Consider the following 23,277-nt stretch of genomic DNA (forward strand, 5'->3'; position numbering starts at 1 on the left):
CACTGCATGCCCCAGTCAGACTGGGGTTCTTTAGAAGTGGACACATGCAGTTACAACTCCGTGTGGACCGACAGCATGGGTGGGTCCCAGGAAGCCACAGGCGGTACATAAATATATCCCATTGCAGTGCCCAGCACAGCTGAGGTAATGTTAGGTTTAATGCAGGTGGGCTAAAAATTAATTGGATTACACTGTAGGCGAGGGCCCAGAAAAATTGGTGTACCAACAGTACTAATGTACCTCAGAAAAATTGCCCATGCCCAACCAAGAGGGCAGGTGAAACCCATTAATCGCGTTGGTTAATGTGGCTTAATTTGTAACTAGGCCTGTAGGCAGCCCAGTTAAAATAAAAATTGGTTCAGGTGCAAGTTTCAACGCTTTAATGAGCATTGAAACGTATAAACACTGTTTACAAGAGTTATATGACTGAGCCTTGTGGGCCTAAGAAAAGTTGCCCGTTCGGCGTGATTACGTGAGGTTTCAGGAGGAGGAGCAGGAGGAGGAGGATGAATAGAATACACAGATTGATGAAGCCAAAAGGTCCCCGTTTTTGATGGTGATAGAGAACGATGCTTCCATCCGCGGGTGCAGCCTACGTATTGTTTAGGTATCGCTGCTGTCCGCTGGTGGAGAAGAGAAGTCTGGGGAAATCCAGGCTTTGTTCATCTTTATGAGTGTAAGCCTGTCGGCGCTGTCGGTTGACAGGCGGGTACGCTTATCCGTGATGAGTCCCCCAGCCGCACTAAACACCCTCTCTGTCAAGACGCTAGCCGCAGGACAAGCAAGCACCTCCAGGGTATACAGCGCGAGTTCAGGCCACGTGTCCAGCTTCGACACCCAGTAGTTGTAGGGGGCAGAGGCGTCACGGAGGACGCTCGTGCGATTGGCTACGTACTCCCTCACCATCCTTTTACAGTGCTCCCGCCGACTCAGCCTTGACTGGGGAGCGGTGACACAGTCTTGCTGGGGAGCCAGAAAGCTGTCAAAGGCCTTAGAGAGTGTTCCCCTGCCTGTGCTGTACATGCTGCCTGATCTCCGCGCCTCCCCTGCTACCTGGCCCTCGAAACTGCGCCTTCTGCCACTAGCGCTGTCGGATGGGAATTTTACCATCAACTTGTCCGCCAGGGTCCTGTGGTATAGCATCACTCTCGAACCCCTTTCCTCTTCGGGTATGAGAGTGGAAAGGTTCTCCTTATACCGTGGGTCGAGCAGTGTGTACACCCAGTTATCCGTAGTGGCCAGAATGCGTGTAACGCGAGGGTCAAGAGAAAGGCATCCTAACATGAAGTCAGCCATGTGTGCCAGGGTACCTGTACACAACACATGGCTGTCCTCACTAGGAAGATCACTTTCAGGATCCTCCTCCTCCTCCTCCTCCTCAGGCCATACACGCTGAAAGGATGACAGGCAAGCAGCATGTGTACCCTCAGCAGTGGGCCAAGCTGTCTCTTCCCCCTCCTCCTCATCCTCCTCATGCTCCTCCTCCTCCTCAACGCGCTGAGATATAGACATGAGGGTGCTCTGACTATCCAGTGACATACTGTCTTCCCCCGCCTCCGTTTCCAAGCGCAAAGCGTCTGCCTTTATGCTTTGCAGGGAACTTCTCAAGAGGCATAGCAGAGGAATGGTGACGCTACTGATTGCAGCATCCCCGCTCACCATCTGGGTAGACTCCTCAAAGTTTCCAAGGACCTGGCAGATGTCTGCCAACCAGGCCCACTCTTCTGTAAAGAATTGAGGAGGCTGACTCCCACTACGCCGCTCATGTTGGAATTGGTATTCCACTATAGCTCTACGTTGCTCATAGAGCCTGGCCAACATGTGGAGCGTAGCGTTCCACCGTGTGGGCACGTCGCACAGCAGTCGGTGCACTGGCAGATTAAACCGATGTTGCAGTGTGCGCAGGGTGGCAGCGTCTGTGTGGGACTTGCTGAAATGTGCGCTGACCCGGCGCACCTTTCCGAGCAGGTCTGACAAGCGTGAGTAGCTTTTCAGAAAGCGCCGAACCACCAAATTAAAGACGTTGGCCAGGCATGGCACGTGCGTGAGGCTGCCAAGCTGCAGAGCCGCCACCAGGTTACGGCCGTTGTCACACACGACCATGCCCGGTTGGAGGCTCAGCGGCGAAAGCCAGCGGTCGGTCTGCTCTGTCAGACCCTGCAGCAGTTCGTGGGCCGTGTGCCTCTTCTCTCCTAAGATGAGTAGTTTCAGCACGGCCTGCTGGCGCTTGCCCACGGCTGTGCTTCCACGCCGCGCGACACCCACTGCTGGCGACGTGCTGCTGCTGACACATCTTGATTGCGAGACAGAGGTTGCATAGGAGGAGGAGGAGGGTGGGTTAGTGGAGGAAGCATACACCGCCGCAGATACCAGCACCGAGCTGGGGCCCGCAATTCTGGGGGTGGGTAGAACGTGAGCGGTCCCAGGCTCTGACTCGGTCCCAGCCTCCACTAAATTCACCCAATGTGCCGTCAGGGAGATATAGTGGCCCTGCCCACCTGTGCTTGTCCACGTGTCCGTTGTTAAGTGGACCTTGGCAGTAACCGCGTTGGTGAGGGCGCGTACAATGTTGCGGGAGACGTGGTCATGCAGGGCTGGGACGGCACATCGGGAAAAGTAGTGGCGACTGGGAACCGAGTAGCGCGGGGCCGCCGCCGCCATCATGCTTTTGAAAGCCTCCATTTCCACAAGCCTATACGGCAGCATCTCCAGGCTGATCAATTTGGCTATGTGCACATTTAACGCTTGAGCGTGCGGGTGCGTTGCGGCGTACTTGCGCTTGCGCTCAAACACTTGCGCTAGCGACGTCTGGACGCTGCGCTGAGAGACATTGGTGGATGGGGCCGAGGACAGCGGAGGTGAGGGTGTGGGTGCAGGCCAGGAGACGGTCGTGCCTGTGTCCTGAAAGAGGGGTTGGATCTCAGTGGCAGGTTGGGGCACAGGGGGAGAGGCAGTGGTGCAAACCGGAGGTGGTGAACGGCCTTCGTCCCACCTTGTGGGGTGCTTGGCCATCATATGCCTGCGCATGCTGGTGGTGGTGGCTCCCCGGCTGATCTTGGCGCGACAAAGGTTGCACACCACTGTTCGTCGGTCGTCTGCACTCTCAGTGAAAAACTGCTAGACCTTTGAGCACCTCGGCCTCTGCAGGGTGGCATGGCGCGAGGGGGCGCTTTGGGAAATAGTTGGTGGATTATTCGGTCTGGCCCTGCCTCTACCCCTGGCCACCGCACTGCCTCTTCCAACCTGCCCTGCTGCTGCACTTGCCTCCCCCTCTGAAGACCTGTCCTCAGTAGGCTTAGCAAACCAGGTGGGGTCAGTCACCTCATCGTCCTGCTGCTCTTCCTCCGAATCCTCTGTGCGCTCCTTCCTCGGACTTACTGCAATTACTACTACCTGAGCGATAGACAACTGTGTCTCATCGTCATCGTCCTCCTCACCCACTGAAAGCTCTTGAGACAGTTGCCGGAAGTCCCCAGCCTCATCCCCCGGACCCCGGGAACTTTCCAAAGGTTGGGCATCGGTCACGACAAACTCCTCCGGTGGGAGAGAAACCATTGCTGCCCATTCTGGGCAGGGGCCCGAGAACAGTTCCTGGAAGTCTGCCTGCTCCTCAGAATGTGTCATTGTAATGGAGTGAGGAGGCTGGGAAGAAGGAGGAGCAGCAGTCAGAGGATTCAGAGTTGCAGCAGTGGACGGCACAGAACTCTGGGTGGTCGATAGATTGCTGGATGCACTTTCTGCCATCCACGACAGGACCTGCTCACACTGCTCATTTTCTAATAAAGGTCTACCGCGTGGACCCATTAATTGTGAGATGAATGTGGGGACGCCAGAAACGTGCCTCTCTCCTAATCCCGCAGCAGTCGGCTGCGATACACCTGGACCCGGAGCTCGGCCTGTGCCCACACCCTGACTTGGGCCTCCGCGTCCTCGCCCGAGTCCTCGTCCTCTAGGCCTACCCCTACCCCTCAGCATGGTGTATTACGAGTAGAGCAGAAACAGAACACTGTAATTAAATGTGCCGCTTATTGGCCTGTGGTTGGAGGCTGACTTCGCTTACGGAACGCACAGCAGAGCCAGGAAAGAATTTTGCGCAAGCCTGTAGTGCGACGTAGGTGCGTATGACTGAGCTAGTGGAATTCACAGCGCTCAAGCAGTCAAGTGGCCAAATGCCACTAGTAGGCCTTAAAGGGGTTGTCCCGCGCCGAAACGGGTTTTTTTTTTTTTCAACCCCCCCCCCCGTTCGGCGCGAGACAACCCCGATGCAGGGACGTACAGACAGCTTACCGGAGCGCTTACCTTGATCCCCGCGCTCCGGTGACTTCTATACTTACCTGTGAAGATGGCCGCCGGGAACCTCTTGCTTCGTGGACCGCAGCTCTTCTGTGCGGTCCACTGCCGATTCCAGCCTCCTGATTGGCTGGAATCGGCACGTGACGGGGCGGAGCTACACGGAGCCGCTCTCTGTCACGAGCGGCTCCATAGAAGAACACAGAAGACCCGGACTGCGCAAGCGCGGCTAATTTGGCCATCGGAGGCCAAAAATTAGTCGGCTCCATGGAGACGAGGACGCTAACAACGGAGCAGGTAAGTAAAAAACTTTTGATAACTTCTGTATGGCTCATAATTAATGCACAATGTACATTACAAAGTGCATTATTATGGCCATACAGAAGTGTATAGACCCACTTGCTGCCGCGGGACAACCCCTTTAAGTGTTTTGCTTCTATTTTTTGAAAGGCTGAGCTGAGACAGCAGACAGATACTGTAGGCAGCGTATATATGTATACTGTTTCACTGTGGACGGAATGACGGCGGTGATGTCACGGGCAACGCAGAGCCAGGAAACACTTTTGCGCAAGCCTGCTGTAACACTTAGCTGCGTATTAATTAGGACTACTACCCCCAGCAGACACGCAGTACACTGAGGACGGTCACGGGCAGCCCAAATATTTTTTTTTTCCCAAATTTGTTTGAAAAAGCCCACTGCCTATATAGACAGTATATCTCTTTCACCTTTCCCACTGTCCCTGCCTGACCAGTACTGGCCCTATAGTATGTACAATGACTGCAGACTCAGAACGCAATGCTCTGCACGCCCGATATACAAAAAAAAAAAGTGCAACACTGATAAAAGCAGCCTCAACAGTACTGCACACGGTCAGATGTGGCCCTAAGAAGGACCGTTGGGGTTCTTCAAGCCTAAGATAACTCCTAACGCTCTCCCTATAGCAGCAGCAGCATCAGCAACACTTTCCCTGATCTATGTCAGCATGCATCTGTGGCGAGCCGCGGGAGGGGCAGATTTAAATACTCGGGTGACACCTGATCTCCCCAGCCACTCACTGCAGGGGGGTGGTATAGGGCTTGAACGTCGCAGGGGGAAGTTGTAATGCCTTCCATGTCTTTCTATTGGCCAGAAAAGCGCGCTAATGTCTCAGAGATGAAAGTGAAAGTAACTCGAACATTGCGTGGTGCTCGCCTCTAGTAACAAGCATCTCGAACACGCTAATACTCGAACGAGTATCAAGCTCGGACAAGTACGTTCACTCATCTCTAGTAATATTCTCACATTTTCCTGGCTCCTATGCATAATGCCGCTTTCAGATGAGCGGCATTTTTGCTATCTATTTGGTGTATGTTTTACAGACCATAATACAGAGCGAATGTACATCTATGTGTCATTATATATGACCATATATTTCAGAGCCATGTTTGAAAACTTCAGCATTCACTTCTTCTGTACATTTTTGCCTCTGTATTTGCCATTTTCTAGCGGGAAAACGGGTTTCTGTAGTTAGTCGATAGAAATACCAATGACAGCAAATACAGATCAAACAATAGAGAAATACCGATGGTTGCAATGTCAGCACATCCTTATTACAGACATGTGACTACGCTTATGGGAAATTGGCCATTTAGATCAAAATATTTGAATTGTCTGTGACATTCTAATTTTTTTTTACTTTGTTTTAAGGCCGGCTGCACATGACCGGGTTTGAATTGCAAAATCCGCAAATGTCTCCCGTGAGGACGATCCGCTGCATTCTGTACCAATTCAAACCGATGGAGCATCCGCATGTCCACTCACACAAGCGGACAGCGACTGCGATTTTATGCTTGCTTTGAAAAAATCGTGGCGTGCTCCATTTCCATGCGGGCTCCCCACAGATGGCTTCCATTGAAGTTAGGCCGGCTGCACACGACCCGGTCGGAATCTGAACCTGTGTCTGATCGGTGACCCCGCATACCTATCATTTTTTGTCTTCTCCTGTACTGCGGATTCGAGCCGTTGGACATGCGCAGTACAAATTTTACCACGCCGACGCGGGACCCATGTCATTGCCTAGCGACGGCGCAGAAAAATCTCTGCACTATGCATTTCCGCTGGCTGGACCATCCACAGTACAGAAAGACAAGAGTTAACAGGTACGTGGGGTGGTCACTGGACGGGCACAGGGTTGGATTCCATTGTAGCATCCCGCATTCAGAATCCGACCTGGTCATGTGCTACCAGCCTAACTGGCAAGCTGACAGGTCATGGAAGTACCTTAGGTGGGGATCCAATCTTTGATCCCTACTATTGCCACAAACAAATTCCTATTCTTAGCAAGAGAGTAGAGTAGAATAAGTATAGACTGTCACGCTTCATAGAGTGACAGTGTATACTGTTGTTAATGGAGGTGAAATAAGTGGTATTGAAGTAGTTAATAAATGGTGTCCAAATTATACATATAAGATAGATGACAAGTACAACACCCAATTTAAGAGGGTCACAGAATAGTCTAGATTTACTCCGATTGGAGTTCTTCTATGGCATTATGGCTCTATGCCGGGGATGTCAGGAGTTGCCAGTTTTACCAGGGTGATCGAGTCCTCTGATATATTGTACAGTGTTCATACTGTAACATATTTCACATTTGGAATCGTTCTCTCATTTTGACCTCTGCCCTCGGTATGACCAAGTATTTATTCTGTTTTGTCTGTGTCGTAAATATGTTATCTGGCTCTTGTTAATGTAGTTACTAACCCAATATGAAGGTCATTCTGTCAAACCTCTGGGAATCTTACAATTATTGTCTGATATGTGGCTCTTTAAAGCCTTTCTCCGCATGATGACTAATATTAAACATTGCATTATTCAGCGTTGCCTAATTGGATTGTGATCTGTTCCAGTAAAGGAATATGGTAGCTGGGTTGTGTTTCAGGAAATATTTATTTTTTCATAGCAATTAACTTGCTATTGTCATCCGCTGACATTCTAGACGTATATGAACATCAAACAGAAAGCGTGAGGGCGGAAATAAAATATTCAAAAAGAATACGGAAAATTGACTGTCAAATAATTTTGGATTTCACAAGAAAAAAACGAGTCAGCAGAGACTGTACCGATTAAAAAGTGATAGCATTTTATTTTAGACTGTCTTTATACAAATCTTGCGCGAGTCTCTTGGCCGTGTGAAACCGGCCTAACATCAGAAAAAAGACTGAAGAATGTCTTAAAGGGGTCTCCTAGAAGTAACATTTTTTACATGCCACTTAGACTTGCCATAAGGGCTTATTTCCACGAGCGTATATCAGCCAGCGTTTTCACAGCCGGCCGATATATGCTTCCATTTAAGCAGTGCTCCCTCCCCCTCACCGGCTCTCTGCCATTCTCTCATCCACTCCTGCGTTTGCAATAGGAGGGGGTGGGAGGGGCGGAGCTAAGCTCTACTCTGTCCCACCCACTCCCATTGCTGGCTATGGACAAAGGGCGGTGAGGGGGCTGGAGCTTAGCTCCCCCCTCTGTCCCGCCCACTCCCATTGCAAACTGCTCAGAGGGGGGTGGAGAGAAGCAGAAAGCCAGTGAGTGGGAGGGACAGCGTATATCGGCCGGGCGTGAAAACCCGGCCGATATACACACGTCTGAATAAGCCCTAAGAATCACATCAGCTGGGACTCCAATGTGGTCAAACTATGTCTGTCAAAGCTTGGATAGACAAGCAAGTATTACATTTTTCAACTGCAGAGTCCTAAGCAGAGGCGTAACTTGAAGATTCGGGGCCCCAATGCAAAATCTGTAACAGGGCCCCCAACTATAATGATTCAATTTATAGTACTGGGCTCCCTATATGGAGAAAAGAGGCCTTATGGGCCCCCTAAAGCTTGTGGGCCCGGGTGAAACCACATCCCCTGCATCCTCTATAGTTACGCCCTTGGTCCTAAGGATATTGTAGATGGAAACATTTTTGCCCATTTTTGTTTTCTAACAAACTAAACAAATATGAAATAAAAAATGAAGCAGCAGAAGGAACCCATCGGGAATTAAGTGGTTAATATATTATGCAATGATTTGCAGGCAGGTCTAGGGTGAGCAGTGCTTTGTTTCATCGTACAAGTCTTGGGAAGCTAGATACTGCCTTAAATGTAGTGATTCCTGAAGTTGACGGTACAGCTGGGACCACACATGATCTTTCCTTCAGGATATTTCAGTACTTTGCCTGTCAACAAATTATACTCTTTTACGTGGATTTACAACAGCGCACTACAGTGGCATAACAGGGGCCGCCTGGCAAAACTCAACTGTTTACATAGAGCATGGAAACTAAAAAGTTTCCTCATACAAGTAAAACACAGAGAGCAAAATTAGCACCGAACAAGTTCAAATGATCAAAAGAATGCGAGTGTATGTGAAACTTTATCACATGATCCGCTGGAGCTGGGGACTTTTAAGACTGAAATGTTGAAAGAATGATTATGGTCTAGACTTGTTATAACAGGAAACGGCAGAAAATCGCTGAAGTCAAACATTACAAACAGCAGCATAACTCTCCTGTTCTACAAGGCAATTTTATTTACATCTTTAATGTTGCATGTAACGTTAAAGAGGGTTTCCCACCAAATACATTTATCACATGTCCACACAAAAGACTCTACGGAGCAGAAAATGATCCATTAGGTGAATCTTCTCAGCACTTCTGATTGGCTCCTAAGGAGGTTTCACAAATTAGAATGCTGCAGACCTTACCTGTAAATGCAACACTGATGTGATGCAGTCAGAGGCAGAATACACATTGACAATGAGTGACTCACAGGTGATATCCTCTGGACCTGTTCCTTTTCTTCTCTCTCTGGCCCAGATCTTCATGACTTCTCCAACTACTTTTTGCCTCTGCTGAGTTTTGTAGCCCAGACATCGTTGCCTCTTCTTAAAATAATAGCGTCACATACCGTTTCACCTGCCATTAGCATAAATAACTGTGCCCCTTGAAAGAAATTGTAATACACACTGTGCACCTGAAATAAATTGTAATATGCTGTGCCCCCAGATATAAATTATAATATACATTGTGCCTCCAGAAATAAATTATAATACACTGTGCTCCCTAAAATAAATACATAGTGTGGCCACTGATACAAAGTATAATACACACTGTGCCCCCTGAAACTAATTATTTTTTTTCTTCCTCTGAGTTCAGACTGCCATGAAAACTCTTTGCAGTCATGACTTATCTCTGTACACTTTCCTCATCCTGCTGTTGCCCCTAAAAAAACTCTCAGTGCTGTCTACAAAACAATAGTGCCCCAATAGAGTAATTATTATCCCTTTGGGCACCACATGGTAATTAGCCCCCTTTTTGTTTCCCAAAACAGTAATTAGCACCCTTTATGACTCGCACACAGTATTTAGTCTCTTCTGTTGCCCCCATACAGTAATTATTCCCCTCTGTGGCCCCCCACACACAGTTATTAGCCACATTTTGCGTGTTCCCCCCACAATAATTATCCACCTTTGTGACCCCTCACACAGTAATTGTACCCCTCTGTGGCCCCAAGCACAGTAATTATTCCCCTCTGTGCTGTCCACAAACTAATTAAGTCTCACTATGATTCTCACTGTCCTTAATTTCTGGCTACACTCTTATAACAACTATAAAGAGTGCCTTCCTTCCTTATAGTTTATTAGATCTATCATCAGCTGCTCTTCTGCTGTTCATATCTTGTGTGATTTCAATACTACTCCCCTGTCAACTTCTCTCTAGTACCTTCTTCTTTGAGTTGCTGGAGAGGAGGAGAAGACAAGGGAGCGGTACTGAACATACACATGATGCCGGGCCATGGGTCTCAATGCAAAGAGCAGGTGTGACAAGTCTAATAAACTGCAAGGAAGGAGTATAGCATTGTTATAAAAGACTCCCTTCTGTGCAGCCTTCCCCCCAGGGCGCTGGAAAACATGAACCTACTGGATCCCATACTTGAGAGTGGGCCCTTCCAACTGCAACGGGGCTTATTACCTGCCTAGGTTTACCGGGTGCTGGCAGCGGCCTTGGTTTACTCAGTTGATGTAGGACTGGAGAGGCTCTCATTGAGTTCACTTGATAGGATTTATAGAGACAAACGTGAAAGCGTGTGTGGCCACCTCTCCATTCATCCTCCACCCGGATGTGGCAACCACCTTACCATCAACAAAGGGGTAGGGGGATCCTCTTTCTTGAAATAGGTGTGGGTCCTAGAGATGGGACCAGAATCTATCAAGTAGATATGCCATAAACCTCTATAATGAGAATGCATATTGGTACTAAAGAAAAATCACCATCTCTTCTTAGGCAGCTGAAGATGTTTGATACAGTGCAGCCAGATATGTTGGATATAAACTCCATGTTTTAGGTCTTTTCCTTCCCCCCATATCATTTCTGTACATGTTCATTTCTGCTCTCCATACTTGATAAGTGGGTGGACTCTTCTATTAAAGCTGTGCTATGTGATCTGTGCTAATCAGATGTCTCCCTTCCTATTGCTCCCATTTCCCTATCCCAGCTTAAGCTTTACACATAGGCAGGAAGTCAGTAACATTATCCTCCTTCCTCCCTCTCGTAGCATGAGCTTCACATAGACAGTGAATGAGAGATCCTACAGACTCTATTACAGGGTTTCATATTATTCAGTTGTGATACTGATTTGTAACAAAAAAAAAATCAAAAAACAGTAAATGCAATTTAAAGGGAATATCTGAGTATTTTTATTTCTAAGCCTGCAGTAGCAATGTAAAAAAAAGATATACTCATTCCCTTGTTCTGCCATCGCTCATGTTACTCTGGTGCTCAATCCCATGTCTTCTGCACTTCCAGATAGAGAGTGATGATGCCCCGACACCAGGATATGTGACCACTGCCTAAAGTGAGATGATGATGATCGTCTGCAGCAGTCACATGGCTTTAGTGTCGGGGACACCATCGCTGGCTTACAGTACCCAGAAGTGAAGATGAGCAGGGGACCAAGCAACGGAGGAATGAGAGTAGCGGGAGAGCGGGAAAGATGAATATGTCTTCTCCAGAGCAGTAACTTGAAGCTCCTGGGCCCCAATACAAAACTTGTAACAGGGCCCCCAACTATAATGCTTTATTCATCGTACTGGGCTCCCTATATGGAGAAGAGAGGCCTTATGGTCCCCCTAAGGCTCCTGAGCCCGGGTGCAACCGCATCCCCTGCATCTCCTATAGTTACGCCAGTGGTCTTCTCTAACATTGGTACAGCATGAGCATGTTTTGAAAAATAATGGTCCACGGATGACTTCTTTTAGTGCTCATTCACATAGGCATATTCAGCTTCAATACATTAAATATATAGTGTTTTCACAGATCGAAACCCAAGGAGGCCCACTGGATTCATGCATACGTACGCAGTGAATAGAGATGTGTCATGCATACGGTCCAAAATAGGACATTTTGAATTTTTTTCATGCACATAGATCCCTCAACGCAAATCAATGGGGCTTCAGCTCTCTAAATTACGCATGTTATATGGTGCGCACATATGCCCACATGATTGAGCCCTTAGGCTCAAAAACTCAAAAACAGTCATGAAGTGGTTTATATAACTAAGTTTTATTCTCTGTATTGTTTTTAAAGGCAACGAGAGAAACCCTAACGAATCACTGCAATAACCTGGGAGAGACGCTTGGAAAGGAGAACGACCTCGCCTTAATCATTGATGGGCAGACCCTGAAATACGCACTCTCGTTTGAGGTCCGTCAGTGCTTCTTGGACCTAGCGCTTTCCTGTAAGGCTGTCATCTGCTGCAGGTACAGAAACTACACCATTATATGTACATTTCATTTTGTAACGTAGTTCTATCTGGAGTCGGGCTGTAAAATATATACTGGATCCTGCAAAATAGTTTGTTTGGGAAATGTATAGCGCAGAAAGACTTAACGGCCAAATCAATACCGAGAAAAAAGCCTTTAATTGGAGGATTTTATTATGAGCAAAACAGAAACTTTAGATCATCTCAGCTGGAAAACTACCATGTCACCAGATGTCGGTTTGTTTTATATTTCCCCAAGCATTTCTACTTTGGGAATGTTGCTTTTCTTGACATCTAAGGTGTTATTTTTGTCACTTTTCTTCTTTATTAACTATTTTTTAAACAATTGGATTTAAAGTTTAACCAACAAACCTGCTATACAGCTCAATGTCATTTAAGGGGGGTTCCAAGAATAGAAAGACAGGTCTGGATTTCCCAAAATAGTGCCACTCTTGTCCGTATGTCATGCCTGGTATTGCACCCCTACTCCAGTTACATGAGTGCAGATGAGTTGCAGTGCCACACTTAGGCTGCCTGTCCACAGGCGAGGTTAAATTGCGTTCCCCGCAGCGATAATCCGCCCGCGGGGAACGCAGTGAAGGCTCTCCATAGCGTTGCGGAGAAGCATTGCAATTTGCCGTGATTCTCCGCGGTCAGCCTATCTGATAGATAGGCTGACCGGCGGAGATCCGTCTACCGCCTCCTGCTACGCCCGTGGACAGGCAGCCTTAGCCTGCAGGCAACAGTGGTGCAAAAGGCTTTGTATAGGATTAATTAAACATGGCTGATTTCTTCTAAAATAGTGCCACACCTGTCCATAGGTGTGTGTGTGGTATTGCAGCTCAACCCTATTTAATGGTATTGAGCAGAAATACAAGCTACAACCCATGAACAGATGTAGTGTTATTTTTGGAAGTTTTTCTAATCCACCGCAGTGCCTTAAACTGAAGAGAAAGCAGATCCAATTTTTTCCAATTCTGGACAATCTCAAAGTGAATTTTAGGTTTTTAGAAGTTAGGATAAGTAATGTCGATGATAATTGAAGTGACTTAAACCTTTAAAACATTGGTGGTGGTGCTTTTTAAAGAACTTTTCATGTCATTATCTATATTGAAACATTAATTGTGAACTATTGTAGTAGTCACATTGGGCATTGAGCCATTCGAATAGGATTATACGTACTGAAACTTTAGCTCTATTATGGTGGTTCCACACGTCTTTGTGTGGCAGTTTCTGAACCAAAGCCAGAAGTGGATCCAAAGGGAAGTAGACGTATAAGTCCTTCCTTTATATTTTCCATTGCTTTTAAGTACACTTCTGACTTTGGCCCCCAAAAAGTACATGAAAAACAGCCATAAAAACTACCAATAAACTCTGTGTGTGAAGCCACCCTTATGAAGACCTTGAGGATATGTGATGAAGACAGCGCACCTGTCCCTTTCTCTTCACATTGAGTACGACACATGAGCATGCATTCCCAAAACTTTCCCATATAAGTCGAAGGGTCATTTTCTTTCTGGCATCTTCTTCAATGGATTATTTTCTAACGTTTTTCGACAGCCTCATTACTTTTGTGCTGTCCAGATGCCTGCTGGAAGGAAAATCTATAGAGCTGTAGCTAAGGCAAGGTGGCTGCCATTAAAACTATTTGGGGAATATAGAATTTAAAAAAATTACAGGCAATGGAAATTGATTTAAAAGCAAGAATATATTTTACCTCCTCCTCCCATTGATGGCTATGGACAAGGGACAGGACATGGGTGGAGCTAAGCTACCACCCTGTCCCCACCCCTTGTCCATAGCCATCAATGGGAGGAGGTGGGGTGGGCCCCTGCTTAGCTCTGCCCCCGCCCCCTCCCATTGCAAAGAACGAGCGGGGAGGAGACGAGAGGTGAGCCTGCGATGGGAAGGGAAATGGGCTACGGCATAGTGAGCTCAGTGCATATGCACTGGACCGCATGCTGTGTGAACAGGTGCACAAATGTTAGATTTGTGCGCCGGTTCACGATCTTCTACGCTGCAGATGAAAGCGTATATTGGCCGGCCATGAAAACGCCTGCCAATATGCGCTCGTGTGAAAGAAGCCTTAAGATCATGTTAGGAAGGACGTAAACACCCGCAGCAGCCAAATTGCAGAAATTCACTTGCAATGTGAATGTCCTTGCATAATATCACCTTTGTATTGTTTCGGTCACTTTGTATCAATATACGCAACACATTTCAACTGAAATGTATTTGAAGTTTTTTTTCTACTTTAATTATTATTACTACCTGTCTCATGCATATCTGTCAAGAGGAAATTGAGAAAATAACCCTTGCTCTGCGGTCTGGCTTTTGTTCCTCTAACTTTTGCCAGACTTCGATAATCACAACTGCCAGATACGTTTCTGAAAGGTGCGCTGTTTACTCAGCAATTTTAAGTAATTTAGTCCAGCACATAAGACTTGAATTCACTGCCTAGGATAGTACTGGAAGTAAATCCAATAACTGGCGTTTTATCCTTCTTATGTTTAAAGTTATAATTTTTAAGTGAATTTAAGCAATTTGCAGACTTTCCCATAGAGAAACTTGGCCTACTAATACTATTTCCATGCGCCTTAACCATTTCCACGTATGCAAACAATGAACAAATTTATTCTCTCTCTGTGATAACTCTTTCGACAACTCTAAATAGATTGTAAAATTTAGTACATAGTTGCTATTTAGTTTGTTATTTAGTTACTTTGTGAAGTTGTGTAAAAATTAAATTAAAGGGGTTATCTGGGACTAAACTGTCCTCAAGATAATAGATCAGCAGTAGTTGATTGGCAGTGGTCCACCATTCAGGATCCCCACCAATCAACTGATTGAAGTGACAGAAATACTGGGGTAAGCACCAATGTCACTTCAGTCCATACTAAGCACAGTTCAGTACATTGTATAGTGGCTGGGCCGGGTATTGCAGCTCAATGCTATTCACTTGTATGGGACTGATCTGCTGTCAGGCCATGTGACCATTGAACATGACATCACATGTCTGAGAAGAGGCCCCAGCACTCAATCTAGGCTCTTCAATCAGCTAGTCGGTTGGAGTCCTGAGCAGTGGACCATTGCTGTTCAACTATTGATGTCTTATCCTGAGGATGGATCATCAATAGTGTTGTCCCAGAAAACCCCTTTAATATGAGTGTTAATTTTCAGGCAATACAATGATTTTTGTGTTAAGTCAGCCTATCTGACTATCTATTGGAGCCTGTAGCGCAGATCTGGCACAAAATCGCCAACAAAATAATCAAAATAATGCAGTATATTTTATTTATATATATATATATATATATATATATATATATATATATATATATATATATATATATATATATATATATAATGTGTGTGTGTGTGTATATATATATATATATATATATAGATATATATATAATCATATCCAGAGCTTCATCATACCACCCCCCTTAAAGGGGTATTCCCATCTCAGCTCTCTGTAGCTCTGGTTCAAGTGAATGGGACCTACAGAAATAATATAGTACAGTGTTCTACTCTGTTTTCATAGCTCCTATTCACTTCAATGAGCAATACGGAACCAGCAATGGGCTAAGCACTTGGCTCTCTCCGTATGCCCCGGCTGGGTGGGCTTTACCATGGCAGTAGTTTTTCATCTTGGTTATAAAAAGCAGAGATGGAAATATCTCTTTAAGTTATCGTATACAGAGCATTAGTATTTCCCGGCTCCGCAGGAATCACATACGCTGAAGAAGGAACAGAAGGAAGTCAACAGCATCTGCAAGATTCAATTAGTGAATCGGCCACACTCTCCGACTCTTCTTTGGTGGGCAGTGTCGGGGCGGTACTTCTAGCAGACATGCCTAGATTATTGGGACATGTAACTTTAAACTGAGTTATGGGACGGGTCGCGCCAGCAACTTCCCACCCACTGCATGAAGCCTGACAACTCTCGCAAGAGGGGAGAGAGCTGTCACTCTGAATGTTGCCGGTGGGGAGAGGCTGGTGTGGCCCACCTCCATAACTCAAAGCTCAGTTCCAAGTCAAACCTCAAAATGTTTTTTTTTTTCTGAAGTCCAACAGTCTCTCAGAATCAAACACCCGCACTGGCAATAGGCATCCCTGTCCCGGGTTCATGCTGCCTGTGGTTTGGGCATCATGAATCTGATGACTGAATCCCTTTAAGCCTTTGCTCCATATATTTTGTTTTCTGGTTGCTACTCGTTGTAAATTCCATTTTGATATATCAGGGTGGTAGGTGTAAATTTTAACATATTCGAGTTCTCGAAAAATAAATAACTTGCCCAGTTTTATAATTTTATGTGCAGCATATTGTAGTAAGGCAAACGTTGGCTGAACAGAAAATTAAAAAGAAAAATGTGAGAAAAAGGCCTTTAAGTTGTCGATCTAATTATCATTTTGATTTGCCTTGCACTAATGGTCATCGTGTTAATTGCTTGTATAGCCTACAGTTATTAGCATTTATGGATTTGCATAAATCATATCTTACTAATTTCCATATGATTAGTAAAAATAGACTTATGAGAGCTGGTGACCTAATAAGTCATGCTTAGCTTAAACTGTGACAGATTCTGGTGTCTGTAGAGCGTGCGATAAAAGGAGTGGCGGCACACTGTAAATATCAGTCACGGAAAATGTTTCTCCTGCTGAACTACAGAAATGTTTACATTGTTCACTGACTTTTATTAGATGAAACTCTCAGAGTGTAATAATTGAGAAAATTGACCAGATGCAGTAAGTATCTAAATAGATAACTCCACTTAAAACTACACTGTTCCATATGCTGTGTACTGGGACTTTGCTCAATATGTCCAAGTAGAGAGTTACTGCAAAGGACAGTGTAAGAGGGGTGAGCAGTGCCCCGCTCCCCTCTTACTGAACTGGCTCAGACACACTGATATGTAGCCATGTCTGTTGTGCTAAGCTCTACCGCCTATCAGACAGGGGGAAGTGGAGAGTAGAGACAGGGCTGTGCGCCAGATTCAGGTGCATGGCAGTACATTTGCGTATGTCAAAGCGCCTGTAATTGATACAGCGTTGAGGAGAGAATCCCTGTCTTCAGCCCCAAACATGTGGGAACATTCTTGGCGCCCTGTTAGCACCATCTGAAAGTGTGTGCTGTGCCACAGCAGAAGGAGAGCAGAGACACACAAGAAAGAAGACTCTGGACTGTGGTGGGCGGTAGACCGGACTTAGGGCGAAAGAAGAGAGGAGCGCTATTGTCCATTCTCCCCCCAGCAGTACTGTTGGGGTCGGTAGAGGCTGTTACCCCCACAAAATTAATTTTAATTGAGGTCAGCCTCGAAGGGACCCAAAAGGGGTTAAGAACAGTTTGTAGGCCTGTTGTAGGAAATCAAGTTTGTACTAAAGACACCGAAAAGTTGGCGAGTTTCTAGTGCTCAAGGTTCTATCCACAGGCTTGAATCATTTGCTAGCAAGGAAAGTGTTAATTTTCACACCATTGCAAGGGTATACTGTAATCGGCCTTTGTGTTAGACTGCACTGGAGTGTTTACCCCAAAGGGAGACTATTCTATTTTGTAATCTGCATTTTTATGAAATGGTGTCGTTACTGATATTGTTCACGAGGCATTACTGTTACTACGGATTGCTCATAAGGTATTACTATTTCTACATTTAAGTTAGCACTGGATAGCGCTTAGGTACTCTAAGAGAGGGGTGTCAAACTAGTTTTAGAGGGCCACATCAGCCCTCGAAAACTAGTTTGACACCCTTCTTCAAAGGGGTGTCAAATTTGACAGTCTTCAAAGGGACGATTGTAATTGTAAGACTGTATAGTAATAGTGACCTCTGGAGTGGATGTAATAGTAATAGTGACCCCAGTAGTAATAAGCCCCCCCCCCCCCCACAGTGGCCCCAATAGTAAAACGGTCCCTCATATTGGCCCCAGCAGTAATAGCACCCCCAAAGTGACCCCAGTAATAATAGTGGCTTCAGCACTAAGTGTCATGTATGTTGGTTGCCCTAGTAGTAATAGTGACCCTCATAGTGGCTCCAGTTGTATTACTGTCTCTTTTATTGGTACCTGTAGTAATAGTGACCTCCACTATTGGCCTCTGACCATGCAGCTTACCTATAGGCATTCAACTCACCCAGTCTGCAGCATCAGTGCAGCAGCTGCTGCTAATTCTGTAACTGCTGACAAGACGGCGCACACAGACACAGGGAAGGTCAACTGGTCACTGACGGTCCCACTTCTGGCACCCCTAGAGAAATAAGTGATGATGGTGGGGAAGTCAAACCGCTGCACAACCATGTAGTATTACATGGTGGGCATTTAGATGAATGGCCAACCATGTAATACAAAGATGACTTGAGTCCACCAGAACTGGAGCCTCTCTCCTACAGTGTTTCTATGTTCTGTCTTAGGGACAGGGAGGACCCTAATAGGGTATATGGACAGGGTTATTTTCATGTAGCAATCCCTTTTAAGAAAGCAGAAATGGCAAGTTATTTTGAGACTTTACTATGGAGCATGGCTTTAATGGTCTAGCATTAACATGTTTGCCCTAGCCATAGTACCCTGGTTCAACTTTACTAAACCTTGCAAAACACGCTAGAAAAATGTTTATATTGCAATTACCTAATATAATGCAATTATCACAATTATTTTCTTTAATTAGGGAGTAACCCGATAATTATGCAGGGTTGGCAGAAGAATTCGGTTTCTCCACAGTTGCCAGAGGTGAATGGTTTCACAAAATATTTAATGTACACAAATATCATTTAAAAACATAATATTAGTAGAACAACCATGTGTGCGGACATTTAAAGTAAAGTTCCAGATTCTCCTCTTTATTAAAGCTTAGTTGGCGGTGCATACATGTGGAATTTGCCTTCTTTTCCAAACTGGTACTTTGGTCCCTTGGTGTTTATAATAATTGTTTCTCTACTGTGGAAATGATCTCACCATGCAGTGATTTCCTGGTGAGCTTGTGGTGGGCTTGTGCTTATTCCTAGCCGCATATCCTGACAGGCCGAGCTGCAGTATAACACTGTCTGAGCTGCCCTGTGATTGGTTTACGATACAGTACCTGTGTGTTTGAGCAGTCTCCAGACCTAGGTGGTGGGGCTTGGGGAAGGAGTTCTGCAGTTGTCAAACCTCTTTGCTGCCCTAGACCACCAGGGATGTTATCATTCAATTCATCCAAATGCATGAATATTCAAAAAAATATTAAAAAAAGCCATTTCATACAGAATTGATGAGTCCTACTTTCTATGGAACAGAAAACAAATCAAACAGAATATACGCCAACTGACAACTTATCGCCTTTCATACAAAGTAGCACATATGAGGTTTAAAGTCATGATGAAGCCCAGTCATGGTAAAAATGCAGCTACAATTAGGGATGTTGTCGGTGAACCCTTCACCACACAAACCCACTGAGGATTTTATTCTTAAAGGGGTTGTCCAGGATATACCATGTTTCTTCAAAATGTATGGAATATTAAAGACTAAAAAAATATCATTGTTCCCAGTAAGAGAAACCAAGTAATGTTGTAGATATGATATCTTTTAATGGCTGAGAAAAATACATGATGTTATAGCAAGCTTTCGAAACTCTCAGGGTTCGTCTTCAGGCAGTGGCAGTATATGACACTGAGGCCAGTGATTATCTGCAATGGTCACATCGGTGTATTGGCACATCACTGCTGCAGCCGTGTAAACAAAGCACAGCTAAGAGGATTGAAGCAACGGCACTGAGATCATGGAGGATTGGACAGATGAGTAATAGCTTTTTTAAAAATTTGATAGCATTCCTTACTTTTAGAAAAAAAAGTGTATGTCTTGAACAACCCCATTAACCCCCTCTCTTGCCTAGATGACCATGGCTGTTACTATCAACCTCTTCACCAGGGCCGATGCTTATTCCTGCAGGGAAATGAACTATTCTGACTTTTTCCTGGAAAATAAAAGTAACACATATATTTATAGTCATTTTTTATTTTAAAGAGTTATTCCCCCAAATTGACTTTAAGCCTAATCCTGAGAACGAGGGTCCTGTGTCGCCTCTCTCCTCCTTACTACGGGTTCACTGCACAACCTCAGCCCCTGCAGGAAGAGACTGAAATAAGTGGCAGTCAAGCATGCATGGTATCTCTTGATTTATCTTTGATGGGACTGTTAACCCCACTGAAATGAATGGAGTGTCACTGTACATCTGCAACCGCTGCTCTATTCAATCACTTCCTCACTCCGAGGGGTGCAGTAATCCCATAGTGAGGAAGAGAGTTAGACATGGGAGCCCATTCTCGTGATCGATGTGGCTTTCAGTGGTTAGACCCCACCCATCAGACTTTTATTCCCTATCCATTTTGGAAATACCCCTTTGAATATGTGAAGATGTAAGTTGCACTGTTTTTGCACAGGGGCTCTCATTTGTCTGGTGCAGGTATAATAAGAAGGGAGTTTTCTGTACTATTACATGTACCCTACCCCAGAAGACCAGGGGTGTTACCGTTAATCTTTTCACTACCCTAGACTACCAGGAATGTTACCTACTGTTGTAGGGAAAATTAAGATTATCCAGACCTTTTTTGGTTAAAATAACAGCGAAAAATATTTTTTGCAATCCTTCTTAAATCTAAGAAGCTGTAAGTTGCAGCCATGCTGGTGGTAGGGGCCCCACACACTGTTTTTTTGCACAGGGGCTCTCACTTGTCTGTCCCCCCCTGGAGCAGGTAGAACAAGCTGGAGGCTTACTGTACATGTTTCTGATTTTAATATCAAAGATGGAAAAACAATCTTACTGCTCAGATGAAGACATTCTCTGCCAGAACAGCATACCTTAACTCACGTCTTCTATGACCATTGAATTCGTTTTTATGGTTATAAGGAAATGAAAAATGTAGAAAATGTATCCTAGTCTGGAATTAGTGGTCTTGGTATTTTTATATGTATTTGCCATTTCGTAAATTTGTATCCTGTCAGTGGGTGCTGGACCATGGCTTTTTTTTTTGTGGACGAAACCTTATTAGTACAGCAAAAATTCCTTGCTATGTTTTACACCTCCAATTATATAGTTACCAGTTGTTCTTTCCATGCCACAGGGTCGAGTCTTGTTTGCCAATGCATAAGCTCAACATTTCTTGAGATGTGGGTAACGTGGTTGCTAATATATAAGGATTGATGTCTATCAGGGTGGCGAGTTACCATTATGTAATGACAGACAGTACAGAAAATATACAGCAGAGCCTCTATTAGCAATTCAGGGCTACTATATATGAGTTATGGGACTGATTAATGTCAAAATTTATGTTTTTTTTTTATTTTTGGAGAAAATATTGTCCAGAATCTGTAATGATGAGATCATATTTGCATTGCAGTTTGGCTGATGTGATATTTTTTTCTTCCTGAAGACTTTGCCTAATAGATAGTTGTGGGGATGGAGCTGCAGAGCGAGGCGGATAATTGTGAGTTTGATTTTTGATTGTATGCAGAATAGTCGAAGGAGGCTCTTATTGAAGCCAGTTTATTTACAGTAAGAAACAAGTGTAGGGGTCTCTTTAAATGGCATGGTTGTTGAGTGCTCAAGTGCCCAACAGTCATCCCAACAATTACCGCTCCTGTGCTTTCACATGAGCGATAATCGCTCACCGAATCGAGGCCGAGCTCACCTGAGATCGCTCCCAGCTGGCCGCCTCCATTCAGAGTTAACAGGCAGTCATTCGTAGATGAATGACTGCCTGTTTACACATGCCGATTGTCGATTGATTTTTATGCCTGCATAAGTTGAACCAGGAAAGATGAGCAAATGAATTATCATTCATTGTTCAGTTACTGGCAGTGTTTACACTGATCGTTTCATACAATCCAGTGATAACAATAGGGAACATAATTTTCGTTGACTTAGATCTTACACTTGTTTTTCTACTAACTTTTGGCTTCTGAATCCAAAAATGACCCCAGTCTATCTGTATCACATCTTTTAAGATGCAGGATACTCTCCATTTTTCTCAAAAACCATACAAAATGTACAATGGAAAATCAAAAAAATTACCTGAATGTAATGTTTAAAGTTAACTTGTCCATATAAAGGATATATTGGTTTTTTACTTCAAATTGTGTGCAAGTAGTAGCAGATAAGGTAAAAGTTTACCCGCATAGCTTTTCCTGGATTGTTCAATCTGTGGACAATCTTGCCTGATGCTCCAATAGTATTCGGCCATCATATCTACATCCCATCTACCCTGATACCGTCCCTCCATGGCCTTCAAATCTTGGTGGAATCGTTCCCCTTTCTCATCACTGACCACACCAAGGTTTTTCGGGAAGTTATCTTTTCAGGTAAATGGGCCCTAAAGAATGGGAGAAGAATGACTATGGTATTGTCCATTGTAATCTACACTAAAAAGGAACCCCATACCTAAGAATGAATGATAAAAGTAAATCGGATAGAATCCAGGCCTCGGTGTTTGTCATTCTACTAGATTTTGTGCATGTTCCTGAAACAAACAGTCTTGTAGAAATGTAGCAGCGAACACAGGGGTTAATCTCCTGCTGACCTCCTCCTTTTTCAGTTGAGGATTAACGAAAAAGGTGCAACAGCTGCGAGCTATAACACCGATTATGGAAAGGCTTCACACAGGTTTATACCAAAAACAACAATTAACTAAAAGTTGGATAACGAAGCAATATCAAGAGTACCTTGTACTCCTACAATTCTAAGCAATGTGAACAGTTTCCTGCCACTGAAATAACAGTATACTAGTATGCATATACAACTGTTGCTTAAAAAACAGGTACCTGAAATGAAAGGTGTGCACCCTTAAGTGATCCCAGTCAATATAAGGTTCACCCTGGTCAGGGGTAATAACACACAATGAATCCTAACTCGCACTAAAGGGTAGCTCCTTTGGTATACTCTACAATCTCTGGTGACACTTTAATAAGCATTTCCTGATGCTGTCTGTAATAGCTTCCTATCTCGTTACCAGGTATAGACTATGTCCTTAGGGATAGTCTTTATCCACACACTAGCATGTAGCACAATAGCTCAAACTGTATAGTGTCCTTTATGGGTAACTCTATCCAAAAGGTTGAAATATGATAGAATGTGTTTTGCTCATGACCAGGCACTTCTATGCTTAGTCTCCACGGCAGTCACTTCGGTCCTTATGTAGGCGCCGGTCCAGAGTTCCACTCTCTCTGCTGTGCAGTTTGCCTACAGAG

General features: G+C 44.9%; 1 protein-coding gene across 1 annotated transcript in view; it reads left to right on the forward strand.

Annotated features, from left to right (window-relative positions):
• The window catches only part of ATP8A2 (ATPase phospholipid transporting 8A2), a 565,764-nt gene that overhangs the window by 211,730 nt on the left and 330,757 nt on the right, over positions 1-23,277 (forward strand). Inside the window, exon 26 of the mRNA XM_066588982.1 lies at positions 11,892-12,064. Coding sequence (XP_066445079.1) covers positions 11,892-12,064 — 173 coding nt within the window. The remainder of the gene's footprint in view (positions 1-11,891; positions 12,065-23,277) is intronic.

The sequence above is a fragment of the Eleutherodactylus coqui genome, chromosome 1 (genome assembly GCF_035609145.1).
Source record: "Eleutherodactylus coqui strain aEleCoq1 chromosome 1, aEleCoq1.hap1, whole genome shotgun sequence".
In the NCBI taxonomy this organism is placed as follows: Eukaryota; Metazoa; Chordata; class Amphibia; order Anura; family Eleutherodactylidae; genus Eleutherodactylus; species Eleutherodactylus coqui.